General features: G+C 38.2%; 2 protein-coding genes across 15 annotated transcripts in view; one reads left to right on the top strand and one right to left on the bottom strand.

Moving 5' to 3' along the window:
• LOC120726645 (class I histocompatibility antigen, F10 alpha chain-like) overlaps positions 1-18,556 on the bottom strand; it is a 162,419-nt gene that overhangs the window by 49,757 nt on the left and 94,106 nt on the right. The window lies entirely within an intron of this gene.
• LOC120726643 (H-2 class I histocompatibility antigen, Q9 alpha chain-like) overlaps positions 1-18,556 on the top strand; it is an 87,814-nt gene that overhangs the window by 448 nt on the left and 68,810 nt on the right. For 2 of the 14 annotated variants that reach the window (XM_040020364.1, XM_040020382.1), the window contains exon 2: positions 10,113-10,373. The exons of the other annotated variants lie outside the window; for them this stretch is intronic. In XM_040020364.1, the coding sequence (XP_039876298.1) occupies positions 10,113-10,373 (261 nt within the window). The remainder of the gene's footprint in view (positions 1-10,112; positions 10,374-18,556) is intronic. 14 annotated transcript variants of the gene reach the window in all.

Below are 18,556 nucleotides of genomic sequence, written 5' to 3'. Positions count from 1 at the left end.
AAATAACTTGCTCATAAAAATACGGTTATTTTCAGTAATGAAAATACAATTTGTTGCCCTAATTTTACATGGGATTTTGCCTTTTTCAAGTGCTTTTAAACATTAAATTAGGAACATTTTAATGTGATTAAACAATGAAATTTCCTATAAACAAGGTCAATGAATGTGGCAATATGAATAATAATGCTTAAATTTACAGAAATATACAGTTAACAGTTGGGTTAAATAACATTATTTGATGTAAAAAAGTTATATATTCAATTATATTTGATGTAATACTACATTATACAGCACAAAATAATTTGATTTATCTTTCAAAACATGTCAAAAAACTAGATATTGGCTTTAAAATTACAATTCACTGTTAATTTTACATAATATCACATGTAAATTTAGATTTGAAGTGTAATTTAACATAAATTTCCTGAATATTTACTGGACTTTCAGTTTGAATTAAGTGTGCTCCCTGTAAGATTGTGGGTTTTATCTGTCACAAAACACCCAAAGAACCCTTATTAAACAAAACCCCTGATTATAATTACATCAAGATTATGTTAGTTCTTGATCATATGTTGTGTTTGAGCAGTTTGTAGATGTTTATTTTACTTATAAGACATGAGACATTGTTTCAATCATTAACATGGATTTTATTGACAAAAAGATAACCCTTCCTGGAACAATCCAAGAACAACTAACACTTATGCATAAACAAAAGCACGTAGAAAAAAGAATGTAATGCAAACACACATTTGAGCACAAAAGAAGGGGACGATGCCACCTCGAACGTTCATCTGCCTCCCCACATCTGGAGCAACGAAAAGGGGTATATTTGAGGCACATAACCTGCAGGTTTAGAAGTAGCTCTAGCTTTCTGAAAGTCTCACATTCAGGGCTGCTGCTGGCCATTTGGGTTCCCTTGGAGAAATTTGCAAAGTAATCATATGCAAAGAACAACACGAGTAAAACAAAAGCCTCATTGTTATGCTGATTATACTTAACTGATAAGTATTGATATGTTGTAAGTTGTCACTTTAACACAAACTTTTACCAAAATAACTGAACGAATGGGACTGTGTTTGCAGAGCAAGCACCACAAGTGTCAGTGTATAGCCTATTACAATGAACTGAGATGAAGATAATACTTAACACAATGCTACACCTAAAGCAGGACAGAGTGACAGAGAGCCTGTCAGCAGACAGTAACATACCAACTGGCTAGCACTAATGCTAGCTAAATGTGAATAGGATTTGCAGCCTATATTTCACTTTTCCCCTATCAAGCAGGCCACCCGTGCTGTTGACATTGACCATGAACCGGAGACCAGTGCTACTGAACAGCAGATTATGTTATCCTCAGGATAAAAATAAGAACTTTTTATGCTCTCCACTCATAGTCCGCAATTTTGGCAATCAACGTCAGAACCTTTGGATTGACTGCAAGGTTTTTCTTAGATGTGTTCCACTCCACTTTGGATCCCTTGTCGGGGTTTATCTTAAGGCATCTGTCGAATGAAAAACAACAACTTCATTAAGAAACTGAGGACTGGACTGTATGTGTTGTTTTACATTTGCAATGAATCTAAGTGTAGATTGAGCTTGCTTTTGAGTGCGTGTTTGGACATACAGATCATTGTGGAACAGAGGGGTGATGCAAAGATGTTTGGTTAACCTGTGAGTCTATTGCAAATGCTGTTTCAGGGTAGTGAAACATCTGTGAACATCTACTACTCAAAGGTCTCTTTCTATAACTTGACATGAGCATGAATCAAGGATATTTCAGGGACAGCCATCTGAAACACAAATATTAATTATTTGTTGATTTATCAATCTACAAATCATCTCAACACTCAAGCATTGCTCATTCTTATGTGTTTTAGCTGCAAATGAAAGGAGATCTGATGATTTGATTTGGATTGCATAACTTTAGATTTCACTGTCTCATCATTCTTATGTCTCAATGCATAAAATTGACTGGTGCCGCCTTACCGTTGCAAGAATTCCAAGGTTGCTGCCTGGGCTACTGGATAAGAAATGTTCGTGCAGTAGTAAGAGCCAAACATCAGGATAAGTGCGTTGCTGAAGATAGTGATATGGCCATTCACAATTGCCTGGTTCACAGATAACATGAAGTGCTCGGCTGCCAAAGTAGAGTTTCCTGTTGTGTACATGAACAAGAGACAAGGGGACAAAAAAAGAAGTCCACACATGACTCAAACAACTAACTGCAATGTTACAACTGATGTATATCAATTACATACACTGGCATGCAGTTTGGGCCCTACGATCAACTACAAGGTGTCTAAACTTTTGCTGTGGGCCTTTTCCTTTTCTGTTTAAAAAAATATGAAAATGATTTTATTTAAAATTAATTGTCATCTATAACTTTAAGCCATTTGGAGATTATTTCATCTTCTACTTGCTTAACTGTTCACATGAACTGAAATTTTGACCATGGGTGCCCAAACATTTACATTAAAGCACCACAACTGCGACAGGTGTAATCTTTTGACATCGGTAAACGCAGCACAATACTCACCTTTACAGCTTACTGAATAAATTTGAGAACTCACGCTACTAATCTGCAGGGGAAGAAACAAAACCTTATGAATCATGAAACCTGCCAAAATTCAAATACGTGTATGCAATGTACGTTTAAATGTAGTCAAATAATTCGCCCCAGCTGCTTTAGCCCTACTTCCTTTCCACAAAATAGAAGGAAATACTTGGCTTACCTGTCCAAGCTAGCACAGTGGGCTACTTCTATTTCCTATTTCTCTCAGTTCATCACGCAGCACATCTTGGCACGCACGAGCTCTCTACAAGAGCATTAAGACAAATGCATCAGTGGCAGCTGTCATCGCGGGCCCCCTAACGGGTATTAGCGGTGTAGAAACTATCCGCGTAGCAACTGCTGTGTTTACATGGTCACAGAAAGCTGGCAGCTAACAAATTAGCGAACAACAACTCTGCTAGCCAGCAAGATAGTATAAAGTAGTGATGGGATTTCCGGCTCTTTTTAGAGAACCAGCTCTTTCGGCTCGGCTCACTAAAAAGAGCCGGCTCTTTCGGCTCCCAACCGGCTCTTCAGGTTGTTTTGTTGCTTTAATTAATTAATTATCAACAACAATATAAAATTATGCACAAAAGGAATTAGTAATGTAAAAAAACGTGGTTTTCTTTATGTATGTTTATATATAAATATTTATGGGGGCCCCTAGAGATGAAACACGTACAAACTCCAAAGCACTCAGAAATTCCAAAGCACGTACAAACTCCAAAACACATTTCTAGCGTTAACTGAACTTCCAAAACAGAGCTACCCTAGATCACTTAAATCACACAATCGAATTCATATGTCTATTGCTTTTGTATTAATACACAAACACTCATATATATATATATATATATATATTCAAATAATTAAAAAAAAAACTTCATTTACCTGTTACTACCACACACCCAATCCGATTGTTGGTACTTCCTGGCTTGTGTAGCCACTAGGTAACAAAAGCTCAACACGGCCCCTAGCATCCTGGAGCACTTCCGTTGTGTTTTGGAGTTTGTACGTGCTCCGGAGTTTGTACGTGTTTTGGAGTGTGTACGTGCTTTGTCTCTAGGGGCCACTGTAAATATACTTTTATTTATTCACTCCACATAAAATGTAATAAATAAATTATAAAATACAGAAACCAACTATTTACATTTCATACATTTCAACTTTTAACTACTTAAATTTTCAGCTTTTTCCTTTTAAAACAAATTTAAAGTGAAACAGCACAAAACACTGCAAACCACAACACAATAAAATATAAATCAAAATATGGAAAAAAAGGGAAAAAAAAGAACGCCCAGATCTTTAATTAAGGGAAAGGTTGGCATTTAGAAATATTAATATCACACTCAACTGACTGCGTTTTATCTTCCCATTGCACTGATGGGTGGACAGTTCTTAGGTGCCTGTGCATGTTGTTTGTGGAGCCGGCTCTATATGATATCCTTTTCTTGTAGACTCTACACTCTGCCTTTGTTTTGTCAATAAGATTGAAATGGTTCCAGACTTTGCTTCTTTTCTTGGTGTCACTCATTTTCTTTACTGCACCTTTCCAATGTGACGGTGTTGTCTCTTGTTGTTGCTCCCGGCTCTCTTTCTTTCCCTCTCCCTCCTGCTCTTGTTGTGTGCTACTGCTGTTGCGAGTGTAACTACCGCCCCGCCCCCTCAGCTCAGCGCTGAGCAGAGGGGGGAGGGGCGCAAATGCAAGGCTCTGTTTGCCGTCTCTGCTCAGCGCAAACACAAGGGTATGGAAGCCCGTTTCCGCCACTAAAAAAAAAAAAAAAGGATCCATAACTCAAAATTTCGAGTTATTTTCTCGAAATTCCGAGTTATTTTCTCAAAATTTCGAGTTACTTTCTCGAAATTTCGATTTATTAACTCAAAATTTTGAGAAAAGTAACTCAAAATTTCGAGTTAGCGCTGCCAATCAGTAATCTACGTGAATGACGTCATTTCCTCGTTACCCGGAAGCTGAAGCCCTCAGCTACAAATGCTACAGCTAAGCTGCCGGTATTACATCCAGTCGTGAATGCACAGATTGCTGAGTGTTTTCAGCCTGGCTTCACAAATGATGAAATCCCTGTGTTATTAGCTGAATCACATGGTGTTACTATCAGCAAACGTACTCGCGAAAGCACCAATTTGTTGGGATCCGTTTTTGAGTGCGCGTTCCTCTGCGCCATATGCTTCCGGGTAACAAGAAAGCGACCTCATTCACGTATATTTTTGATTGGCAGAGCTAACTCGAAATTTTGAGAAAAGTAACTCGAAATTTTGAGTTATATTTCTCGAAATTTCGAGTTACTTTTCTCGAAATTTCGAGTTAATAAGTCGAAATTTCGAGAAAATAACTCAAAATTTCGAATTATGGATACTAGCTGTTTTGTTTTTATTTAGTGGCGGAAACAGGCTTCCATACAAGGGTGACTTGCAGCCTGAAGCGAAAAAAAGTGAAAGAGAGGGCAGGAGAAAAAAAAAAACAAAACCCACGGCTCCCAATAAGGAGCCGGCTCGCATCGTTCACTTCAAAGATCCGGCTCGCATCGTTCACTTCAAAGATCCGGCTCGCATCGTTCACTTCAAAGAGCCGGCTCTAAGAGCCATTTCGTTCGCGACCGACCCATCACTAGTATACAGCTAGACCAGCCGCTAACTGCACCTTATACTGACAGACGACGTCCTTTGCCTTCATAGCTAGCGATTCCATGCCTTTTACCGTCTCAGTAAACTACGAGCCATAGTGGTCAAGCAATTCCAAGTTAAATCTACTAAGCTGAGTTTGATATACTTGCCTTGCAGCACTGCATGGATGATCTTTCACCAACCTCTCTCTTCCAGCGCGCTTTCCATTAGTGATGCGCGAATCATGAATGAATCGTTCAATACTCGAGAATCACTTTACTGACTCGTGAATCATGATTCACAAGCCCAACTGACTCACTGACTCATCCCTGTTGCTCTTAGCAAACTAATTTCATTAGTAGAAATATATCTAGCTTATAATTAAAACTGTGGGGAAAAAAAACAACAGCCAGTTTCTTAACAAAAACATTTCTGCTCTGAACTGGAAGAAAAAACCCTGAGTAGAAGCTCACATCAAGACAATAGCTCCTCGGTTCACAGTAGCATCGCTCTGCTAACATGCTAACAGCACATTTGAGCTACTCACCCCCTCCCTTCCTGTGCTGAATCATAGCGTAAGCGAATCACTCAGGACTCACTCACCCCCTCCCTCCTGGCTCGCAGCTTCTTCTTCTTCTTCTTGGTTGGCAACCAATGTTAAGGCGCATTACCGCCCCCTGGCTCACAGCTCAGTGGACATTTAGATGGGAAAATATATATTTGACACATTTGAGGAAAATACTACTAAAATAAAATAAAAATAAATGTTCCCTTTAGAATTTTTTTTGCTCTTTTTTGCTCCATAAAAATAGTTGTTTTTCTTTTTCAATCACTCATCTTAGCAGTAGGATATACATGACAAGAGAAACAAATTAAGTTTGAGTGAAAATGTACATTTTTTGCACTCTGGTCAACTGACTCAGTGACTCAAATGACTCAAAAAACCCGATTCACTTTGGTGAGTGACTCATTCAAACTCGATTCAGCAAAAATAATCAAGTTTACCATCACTACTTTCCACAGCCATACCCGCGACCTTGTGGTTGTTAGTTCACATTCATTGGCCGATGCTTAGCGTCATGTTATTATGTGTCCCAACATCCAATGGCATGTAACATTGTTTTCATGGCCACGCCCTCACCCCAGGTGCAGAGGCCTATTTCTGTTCAGGAATGTTGTGAATACTTTGAGATTTATATTAATTGCAATTCCTACCTCTACATTTATTTTTTTTAAATATATAATTAGCACAGCGTGGCCGTGCAATGTTTTATGTTTTTTTTAGTTTTTATTCCTATTAATTATATTTTCACTTGTTACCTCTGAATTATTGAAACAGACCTAGATGACATGAAATTTTCAGCAAAATTATAATTCAAATACTCCTTTAATTATTAATTATTCTAATTAATTGTCAGTCATTTTATATATTTTTCTATAGTATTACATTTGAATTTAACAGATCAATCTCTCAAATAACAGACAAATATTTGTGAAATTATGATACATTTCTGAATGTATTTTTACAATCTAAATACAGTGGGGCAAAAAAGTATTTAGTCAGCCACCGATTGTGCAAGTTCCCCCACTTAAAATGATGACAGAGGTCAGTAATTTGCACCAGAGGTACACTTCAACTGTGAGAGACAGAATGTGAAAAAAAAAATCCATGAATTCACATGGTAGGATTTGTAAAGAATTTATTCGTAAATTAGGGTGGAAAATAAGTATTTGGTCACCTCAAACAAGGAAAATCTCTGGCTCTCACAGACCTGTAACGTCTTCTGTAAGAAGCTTTTTTGTCCCCCACTCGTTACCTGTATGAATGGCACCTGTTTGAACTCATCATCTGTATAAAAGACACCTGTCCACAGCCTCAAACAGTCAGACTCCAAACGCCGCCATGGCCAAGACCAAAGAGCTTTCGAAGGACACCAGGAAAAGTATTGTAGACCTGCACCAGACTGGGAAGAGTGAATCTACAATAGGCAAGCAGCTTGGTGTGAAAAAATCAACTGTGGGAGCAATCATCAGAAAATGGAAGACATACAAGACCACTGATAATCTCTCTCGATCTGGGGCTCCACGCAAGATCTCATCCCGTGGGGTCAAAATGATCATGAGAACAGTGAGCAAAGATCCCAGAACCACACGGGGGGACCTGGTGAATGACCTGCAGAGAGCTGGGACCAAAGTAACAAAGGTCACCATCAGTAACACACTACAACGGCAGGGAATCAAATCCCGCAGTGCCAGACGTGTTCCGCTGCTGAAGCCAGTGCATGTCCAGGCCCGTCTGAAGTTTGCCAGAGAGCACATGGATGATACAGCAGAGGATTGGGAGAATGTCATGTGGTCAGATGAAACCAAAGTAGAACTTTTTGGTATAAACTCAACTCGTGGTGTTTGGAGGAAGAAGAATACTGAGTTGCATCCCAAGAACACCATACCTACTGTGAAGCATGGGGGTGGAAACATCATGCTATGGGGCTGTTTTTCTGCCAAGGGGACAGGACGACTGATCCGTGTTAAGGACAGAATGAATGGGGCCATGTATCGTGAGATTTTGAGCCAAAACCTCCTTCCATCAGTGAGAACTTTGAAGATGAAATGATGCTGGGTCTTCCAACATGACAATGATCCAAAACACACCGCCCGGGCAACAAAGGAGTGGCTCCGTAAGAAGCATTTGAAAGTCCTGGAGTGGCCTAGCCAGTCTCCAGACCTCAACCCCATAGAAAATCTGTGGCGGGAGTTGAAAGTCCATGTTGCTCGGCGACAGCCCCAAAACATCACTGCTCTCGAGAAGATCTGCATGGAGGAATGGGCCAAAATACCAGCTACTGTGTGTGCAAACCTGGTAAAGACCTATAGTAAACGTTTGACCTCTGTTATTGCCAACAAAGGTTATGTTACAAAGTATTGAGTTGTATTTTTGTTATTGACCAAATACTTATTTTCCACCCTGATTTACGAATAAATTCTTTACAAATCCTACCATGTGGATTCATGGATTTTTTTTTCACATTCTGTCTCTCACAGTTGAAGTGTACCTCTGGTGCAAATTACTGACCTCTGTCATCATTTTAAGTGGGGGAACTTGCACAATCGGTGGCTGACTAAATACTTTTTTGCCCCACTGAATGCATATGTACAAAAAAATATATTTAAAAAACAAGAAAATTGTGTTTTATTACATTTACAGTGATGTTATGTTATTTTACATTTGACATGTAAAATCACAGTCTACTTATGTAAATTTAATGATATTCCAGAAAAACAGTACAAAACTGTAAAATATACAGTAAGATACTTTTATATTACTTTTTTTTTTTTTTACAGTGTAGATAATGTCAGTGTTTAGAAACAATCGATTATATTATACAGGTAATTAAATCGTCTGTTTATCTCTTCAATACCTAATAATAAATATTAAAGTTTAGATGAAGGCAAAGATTAAAACAAGGCGACTTATGTCCCAAACTATTTGATGATTTCCGGGTTTAAACCGTTCGTGATGCATTTGTAAGCGTTGTGACTCTGCTGTCTCTCCAAACAGTCCAACAAATAAAACATCAGTGAGGAGGTCTGATGATAATCTGGTGACAATAATTAAAACGATTATTTTAAAAACCAAGTACTATTTTAATTTTCATGAGGGTTTAAAACATTTTCACACAACAGCTGCTCATTAAAGTTAACTAAAGTTCATTTAAGTATCTTTATAAATATTATTTTTATTTTATTATTATTTAAAAATTATTTATTCAGTATATGAAGAGCCACGTGTCATTTGATGTAGTCTATTAAAAGTTAAAAGACTCCTGCTTTGTATTATCTTCAGTATTATTCACCAGTGTTATGCTTGTGAATACTTTCTGTTTGACAAACATGCGTACACATGTCGTAACTAACGAGTAGTTACACCCGGATATAGAGTTCACTGTTTTTCTGGTGTTATTGCTTAATTAACAGCGCAATGAGGTGACTTTTGTTGTGACGTGTATAAATAAAATAAAATAGAATTCAATTGAACTGAATTGAGATGCAAATTAAATCATTATTACTTAATAATATCAGATAGTTTATGTATGTAAAGTGTGAATACACTACACATACCATCACGAACTAATTTTTTGTATCACTGCTGAATGATCAATAAGAAGCTGCAGGTGAGAAATACCAGAAAAGTTTTGCATTTTATAAACAGTCTCCACCAGGGAGCGCTAATGAGAAGCGTTTCAAACTAACAAACATTGTTGACTTTTGATAACTGAAAACTCAACTGAAAACCTGATTACAGAATAAACCATAAAATAACAATTGCTAAGATAATATTCCCCAAATAATAGTTACCTAACATTAGCTTTGGTTTTATTGATAATATTATCGATCAAAGATATTGAAAGTAAAACTTTCTGTAACAATTTTAAGCTTAAAAAAATCTATAAAAATAATATAAACAAAGAAGAAGCATCGATATGCTTCAATCAGTTCATATAATTTGAAATATCAGAAATTGAAATGCAAAAGAGAACAACTCACTTCAGAAGTCACAGATTAAAAATAATATTTATTTTGTTTAACAATGAAAACAAAATAAAAATATAGTTAAATTAAAACCTATAATGAGTTCAAACCATCAATCATGAAAACTGAATTAAACCAAACTGAAGGATAAAAACACCAGTTTTAAAACTTTCTGTGAATAATCAGGTTCAAACTAGAATTTGAATTTTTGAAGAAAAGAGGATCAGAAAAATTACATTAAACACTGAATATCTATTCATAAATCTATTTTGTGTTTATTGAAGGGACAGCAGGATTATTACAGGATGTCCTTAATGTGCTGTAGTTTTTCTTATTGTGTTATTTAAAAAATAAAATAATTTATAAGTCTGTGTTCCTGAGATCTCACAACATTAATTGTTTCTTACAGTGACCCACTCGCTGAAGTATTTCCTTACTGGATCCTCTCAAGTCCCAAACTTCCCAGAGTTTGTGGTTGTTGGGATGGTTGATGATGTTCAGATTGATTATTATGACAGCAACACGGAGAAAGCTGAGCCCAAACAGGACTGGTTTGCCAGGAACACAGATCAGCAGTACTGGGAGGGAGAGACTGCAAACTGTTGGGGTTCCCAGCAGTCTTTCAAAGCCAACATTGACACTGCAAAGCAGCGCTTCAACCAAACTGGAGGTTTGTTCATGTTTCATTTTTTACTGATATTTGCTGTTAATGTTTTCAGTGTGTTTTGTTTACAGTAGTAAACAAGTTTGCACACATATTAAATGTTTCATTCAGATTACAGATTAAAATTATTAACATAATAATTCATAATGAATGTAGAACTACAGTACAATAATCAAATAATAAAGATAAATTCATGATATTTGAAGTTTTCTGTTTATATTTAGGATTTTTTGCCTCTGAAACCTTGATGGTTGTTTTTGCTACAATTTCTTAATAATCAGAAATTATTATAATTATTAATAATTATTCAGAAATTAATCTCCAGAAAATCAGCAGGATCTAAATAATCAGTCTGAGGTGTATTTGTTTTACAATTATTGTGAACTAATATTTAACTTTTAATAAAATCAATCCTGGACTGAAACTCTCCTTCAGTGGAAGCTTCTAGAAAGACCTCAGTACAGTCTGGTGTGAAGTTTTCCTGCAGTTATATGATTTTTTTTAGAACGATAGGAGGCTGCAGAGTTTCAGAGGATGGAAACTTAAACCCAGGATCAGGATCTGAGTTTGCTGCTCAGGATCCATCTTAGTGTGTTTGTCTGTTCCTGCAGCTCACAGGAAGTCGCTCCGTGTCTCAGTTCAGACGACCCTCACAAATAATCACATGTTGTAATAAATTATAGAAAAAGAAAATATGTCAGACACCATCAACAGCATCTTAGGATGAAATAATTTATCATCTAGCTGAGATGTTAAATGTGCTGTGATGTCACAGTTATGACAGCAGTTTTTCCAGATTCCATTAAACACATCATAATAATAATAATAATAATAATAATAATAATAATAATAATAATGTTATATTTAATACAAAAAGTAGAATCAAACAGGGTTGACTTTGTAACAGGCTGAAAGCAGTGGCGGAGCGTGGGGGTGGCTTACTGGGCTTAAGCCCGGGTTGTTTTGTCAGAAGCCCGGGGTCTTTTGGAGTGTAATTTTTTCATAGTTAGATGCCTGGCTGACAACTGTATAAAACAAAAACTACACACAATATTCGAAGCACATAGTGCACACTGTGGGAATTTACGACTGTGCGTAAATCCCCCCTAATATTGGTATGATCCGAGCTCAGACACTAAGCGACTGAGCAAGGGGGCGGGAGGAGCTGCTGCCTGCGAGTGCGCTGAAACGCAGCCAGGCAGACAGAGGAGAACTGAAGTTTGACCAGGTACCAAAGCAAATCATTCGTACTGTACAAATAATGTAAATATGACGGTGTATCACGAAAGATTGATATCAAGCGGATCACTTGACCCATATTACGTTACTTGCTCTTCAAGTGAATCAACAAATGGCGAAATGAAAAGCCGAACAACAACAATGCTGTTTCTTTAGAGAGTCTGTGTTTATTTCATATTTTCAGTTGTTACCCTCCACGGCTAAATAAATCGGTTTCAGTAATGCACTGATATACAAGAATGGACATAAGGGGCTTCTTTCAAAGAAAAAACTCTGGTAGATGTTATTTTATATATTATGCTTTGTATGCTGTTCAGTATATTTCTATGCAAAACAAGAGGAACTTCAATACACAGCAGTATATTCACATTTGTAACCAGATATTTACACACACTTTAGGGAAAACACAAGAACATTTTTTTACTGTACAACATCAATTTAGAGTAAACTTGTTTTGTTTTGGATAAATAAATATTGAAATATCTTTTGAATTAGTTAAATGTCAGAATAAAGAGAGACAGAGCTGTCTATTTTAATCACTTTCATCAAATTTAGGAGTACATATACACTAAGTTTATTGTTAATTAATAAGAAAACTCCAAAGATTCTATTCTGAGCTGAAGAAGCTTCTGATAGGTTAGTAGAGTCCATGTGAGTGAATTGGTGGCACAGCTGTGGATGCATATAAGGCAAAACACAGAGCCTGTTTCTTTGACATGGGAAAATCAAGAGATGTCAACCAAAACACCAGGAAAAGAATTGTGGAGCTCCATAAGTGTGGCTCAATTTTGAATACAATTTGGTGCCATTTACAATTAAGAAATACAGATAGTTTCTCTCTTTACTCTTAAAGTTAACAAATATGTTTTTTATATTTATCAATCTAAAAAAATAAACATTGATGTTACAATTTAAAAAAAAGTGTTTTTATCTGAAGAGTGTGTAAATATCTGGTTTCAACTGTATATTTGATGATTGTCAGCACAAAGAGGGAGAGAGAGGAACAGAGAGGGAGAGAGAGGAACAGAGAGGGAGAGAGAGGAGTCCGTCGTGGGGAGAAGGACGATAATAGATATGATGAGGGCTTCAAGTTGATGGGGCCTGATTAGGACTTTGGATGCGTCGTTATTAGTTTGGTTTTGGTTTTGTTATCAATTTATTTTTCACATGTCAGTTTTTAGTAGACAAAAATTGGATGGAGGGATTTCTCCTGCTCCCCTCCTATTGGTCAAAATAAACTGTAAGTCTGAGATATTCAATTCATTCATTCAATCAAGTATTTATATAGCGCCAAATCACAACAACAGCTGCCTCAAGGCGTTTTATATGCACAGTAAATCGTACAATAATAGATAGATAGAAAAAATCATATGACCCCCTATGACAAGCATTGGGCGACAGTGGGAAAGACAAACTCCCTTTTAACAGGAAGAAACCTCCGGCAGAACCAGGCCAGGAGGGGCGGGGGCCATCTGCTGCGACCGGTTGGGGTGAGAGAAGGAAAACAGGACAAGACAAAATGACAAGATGTACCACAGACCTTCTCATTAGGCAGTAGCTTTCACTAAAAGAGTACTAACAACACTATATACAAACCACACAGTTCACTGAAGACACACATGACAATTTGTCACAAGGGTTTGGAGGCCAAGACAGGTTTGCTGCTGATGTCAGTTACTCCCAGGGAACAACTGCTGCAGAGGGTTTTTAAAGCGGCCACTTGATGATGGGAACCAATCAGCAGCTCCCATCTCTCAAATCATAAAGAGCACGATTAGTCCATCCATTCACTTCCTTTTCAGGGTCGCAGGGGCTGCTGGAGCCTGTCCCAGCTCTCGTCAGGGCAGAACAAGGTTTCCAGTCTGTCGCAGGGCTAACACATAGACACAGACAAACCATTCGGCAATTTATGGGCATTTAGTGTTTCCAATAACCTATCCCCACTAACTGCATGTCTTTGGACTGTGGGGAGGAAGCCGCAGACCCGCAAACACAGGGAGAACAGGCAAGCTCCAGCAGAAAGACCACCTGGCCTGATGGTGGAATTAACTCAAGACCTTCTTGTTGTGAGGCAACAGTGCAACCACCGTGCTGCATGATTAGTTTAAGCTTAATAACTGTATGTGCCTAATATATGTATGTATATAGGCGTGTAACCTGTAGTCCTATTTTATATGTCATAGAAGTCAGGTTAGATAGGGACTCAGAGTGAGCATTCTCAGTCTGTTTCTGTTTTTCTCTGTAAAGTTTAAACTGTGTTGATGAGAGTTTGTTTAATTAGTTTCCACTGAACCAGTAAACACAGGAGAAACAGTAGATCCCTTTTCAGTGACTGTCGATGGGTTGAGTGCTGTATGTGAGATGAGACTGTGCTGCAGCTTTGCTCTGGTTACTGTACTTTTCGGTCTTTCAGGTGTGCATGTTTATCAGGAGATGTATGGCTGTGAATGGATACTGAAACAAATAATGTGACCGGCTATGATCGCTGGGTTCGATGGCGAGGACTTTTGTGGCGTTTGACCTTAAGACAGGACGTGGATCGCTCCAAAAGAAACAGGCAGTCATCGCTAAACAGAATAGCGACTCTGACAGAGCTCTCTCAGCCAGACAGAAGAACTACTCACTCACATTGTCCGATGGCTGAAGAAGTATCTGAACTATTCAGGGAGCTCTCTGAGGGAGAACAGGTGCAATAACACTGGATTTTAACTGGACTGGGAAAGACAATCAATCAGCTATAGGTTGATTGATTGTCAACAAACATACAATTGGTAATAATAACATAACGAACACTTATATTTTTTCAACAGTTCTTCCCTCAGTGTCTCTCCTCTGAAGGACAGAAGTACAGAGGTAATAGCGTGAGCATGAGATGGATACAGTAGATAGCAGGCTGAGCTGAAAGTAGGGTCCAACATTAGACTTGTAACGGAACAATAAGTACCTTAAAATGCTAACACACATAAACTACACAGAAATCGTGGCCCACATCGTGGGCGATCGTGGCTCAAGAGTTGGGAGTTCGCCTTGTAATGTGAAGGTTGCGGGTTTCGAGCCCCGGTCATTGTGTCTTTGGGCGAGACACGATCACGCTTTGCTGCTGGTGGTTGTCAGAGGGCCAGGTGGCGTCCAGTGTCCGGCAGCCCGCCTCTGTCAGTGCGCCCCAGGGCTGCTGTGGCTACAATGTAGCTGCATCACCAGTGTGGAATGGAGACTAAATTTAGGGACTAGAAAAGCGCTATACAATACAGGCCATTTACAGAAGACATGAACAAGAGAATATGATGCTTTCGACAATATAATCAATATATTATCAACGACTCATAACTACACAAATTTTGTGAGCACAGCGATTTTGTCGAGTTCAATGTGTGAGTTTAAACCAGGATATAACTGAGTGTTTGCTCTCAGGATGAATTCCTATTTGCTCTGATGGACCTTTGACACCGTGAGCAAGGAAAGCACTGGAGTCTCTTTTTGTGGACAATAAAACTAATAAGTCTCTTAAAACGTTTACATGTTGATGGTCTTGATGTTCCTGCGTCCTCCTGGGAATGACAGGAGGTAGACGACAGGTTATCATAGGAATTTTATGTTGTTGTCTTTTTTTTGTGTGGCAGCCTTTTTTCTGCATCTTTGATCCCCAGAGAATGCAGCCTGTTCCCGCTCAGGAAATCCCTGTAGATTATAATTAATATATAACCTTAATGTACTTCCATCTTATTCCCGAACGGTCGCACAATGTGGACCGATCTTCAGCTTTAACGGGTACAGATTTACACTGAATATCCTTCTGACACAGAGCCGCCAGTTTATCCTGCTTGAGCTGAAACAAGGAGTAGACTTTCTCGTGACTCCCTGAGCTGGGTTTGTGTCTCCTCCTGGCTGAACTGGGGAATGTGTTCATGTGTGAGGTGAATACATAAATGCAATAAACAAAACAAATCCTGCATTTCAGGCTAATTCCCATAATTAGCATTTATTACGAAAAAGGAGAGTAGGAGATGAGTGTCAGTGTACAAGAGAAGGCAAAAGCAAGGATAATACGAGGGAAGAGGGTGAGAATTGGAGAGCTTACGTGTCACAACCTGATGCCTCGCGCAGGCTGACGAGAGCCGGTGTTCGGGAATCCATCCTACCTCAAAAAACAGTCCTAGCCGAGTGTTCTTGCGCAGACGCCGCGCATGCGCCCAACACCAAACCCAAATTAACTTCTTTTTCTGTCACCCATCCGGAATACTTCTAAGTTATGGTTATGGTTAGGTTATGGTTAAGGTGAGGGTAGGTTTAGTCACAAGTCACCGTAAAATCATAATACGGGTAGGACGATTTGTCAAAGTAGGATGTTTCTCAGAACAACGGCTCTTAGTGGGAGCCGTGGGTTGTTGGTTTTCTTTCTCAATCACCCTCTCTCGTCGCACCTTTTTGCCGCTTCACATCCGCACGCGAGCCTTGTGCTTGCGCTGGGAAAGGGGGGAGGGGCGGTAGTTACAATCGCAGTAGCACAGGAAAGAGCAGGGAGGGAGAGAGGAGAGAACAGAGAGCCCGAGGGACACAACATACACATTGAGAGGGTATAGTAATCAGGCCAACAAACTATTTTCAGTTGGGGTGATAAGAATTGTCGAAGTGTATTCATGCAGGCCCATATGACGAAGAGATGTGCATCTTCTTTTGGTTTTTTCATATGTTATTTTATAAGTTAAATTGTGTATGTGGTTTGGACAGTGTTTTGGTGTTTTTAAAAGGAAAAAGCTAAAAGTTTTAATGGTTAAAAGCGTGAAATGATAATAGGTGGTTTTTGGTATTATTGATTTATGTCTTACATTTTAATGGAGCGAATAAATAAAAGTAAGTTTACGGGGCCCCAGAGGAGAACAAGCAGCGGACACAACACATCCAAAAACACGTAAAAACTCCCAAACACAAAAGAAAACAAAGCCAAAACAACGTACAAAAGACAACAGAAGTGCTCCAGGATGCTAGGCGCAGTGTAGTGGCTACACAAGCCAGGAAGGACCACAACGAGACCGAGTTTGGTGTGAGTGTAGGTAAAGGTAATTATTTAGAATAGTTTACGAGTAGCTTGTGTGATAATACGCAAACAATACACAATAACACAATGCTTTCAAAACTGGTGTGACTTTTAAGTGAGTATGCGAGTCAGCCTTTTTTGGAAGTTCATGTTACACTAGAAATGTGTTGTTGGAAGTTTTGCACGTGCTTTGTTTCTAGGGCCACCGCAGTAGATGTGATATAGAAACATATATAAATAAACCACTTGTTTTTTGTGTTATACATGTTATGATAATTTTTTAGGAGATGGTTATATTGAATAATAATGAATTAAGAAGCAAACAAACAACCTGAAGGCGTAGGAGCCAAGAGCCTTGTTGAGTAAAGAGCAAGCCGATGAGCGAACCAAGAGCCGTTCAACTAAAAGAACCGGAGAATCCCATCGACTAGCAGCTCAGCTCCTGGTGTAAAAATGCCAGCTCGTTGTTCGCATCTAAGGCGACGGCCAGGGTGGCTTTCAGTCCTTGCAAAAGTGCAAAGTAACCCTAGTACCAAAATATGGAGATGCGCATGCGTGGCTCGGCACAGAGAGGCGCGCCAAACAGCTTCAAACTCATGTAAAACTAATGACATTCAGTATTTTGCCAGCAATAAATTCAGCTGAGACCGAACTTTTTGTCCAAACTTAAGAAGTGTACCTGAGTTTGAACGTTAATGATGTATAGGGGGCAACTACTTTTATTGTTGAATATGTGACAGAAATGACTGTAAGCTTCAGCAATTGTCAAGTTTGATTTTTTTTTACACGTGGTATGCGTTTAAATTAGTACAATCACATCCACTGAGAAAACTTAACAAGGTTTTATCCCCTGAATCGAAATATTATACAGTGAGTACCCCCACATACATGAACTACACCCCTGTCATAACATAAAATGTATAAGACACGATGAAACTAACGTTTTTCATAGGAAATATTTTACTTTCAGTTTCGTTGATTAAAGTGACGTTTACTCTCAGAGTAAATCCCTATGGCGCTGATCTAGGCTAATGGTGACGTTTCTCCTGGTTCTCCATTTTAGCTTTAGCTTTTTCTGGCCAGCGACGCGCAAAAGTCTGGTTAAAGGTTGGGATGTTTATGGTCCTCAATGTGAAAGTGAAGAAAAAGAAGAAGAAATGAAGGCCTTCATGCTTCTTTTTTTCTCCTGGGCAATACGAGAGGGCAGCAGCCAGGTCAGTTTGACTGTTATATTTCTGTCTTTTTTATGTCAGATTATGTATTGTGAAAGACAAATGACGGACTGTTTGCTCCCCAGAAATACGCTAAACATTTTAGTTGTAATGGATCCTAGTACACTGTTAAAACACTTAAAAAAAACAGTAAAATATTCCGGCAGCTGGGGCGCCAAATAATACCGTAAAATAACAGAAAATAACTTCCTCATAAAAATACGGTTATTTTCAGTAATGAAATACAATTGTTGCCCTAATTTTACATGGGATTTTGCCTTTTTCAGTGCTTTTAAACATTAAATTAGCAACATGTTAATGTGATTAAACAATAAATTTCCCTAAAACAGTCAATGAATGTGGCAATATGAATATAATCCTTTAATTTACAGAAAGACAGTTTAACAGTTGGGTTAAAACATTATTTGAGTAAAAAAGTTATAATTTCAATATATTTGATGTAATACTACATTATACAGCAAAATAATGGATTTACTTTCAAAACATGTCAAAAACTGAATATTGGCTTAAATTACATTCACTGTTAAGTTTACTAATATCACATGTAAATTTAGATTTGAAGTGTATTTAACATAAATTTCCTGAATATTACTGGGACTTTCAGTTTTGAATATAATGTCTCCCTGTAAATTGTGGGTTTTATCTGTCCACAAAACAGCCCAAGAAACCCTTATTAAACAAAA

Source organism: Simochromis diagramma, unplaced genomic scaffold, assembly GCF_900408965.1.
Source record: "Simochromis diagramma unplaced genomic scaffold, fSimDia1.1 OVJJ01000753.1, whole genome shotgun sequence".
NCBI lineage: Eukaryota > Metazoa > Chordata > Actinopteri > Cichliformes > Cichlidae > Simochromis > Simochromis diagramma.
This window is presented reverse-complemented; position numbering and strand designations above follow the sequence as displayed.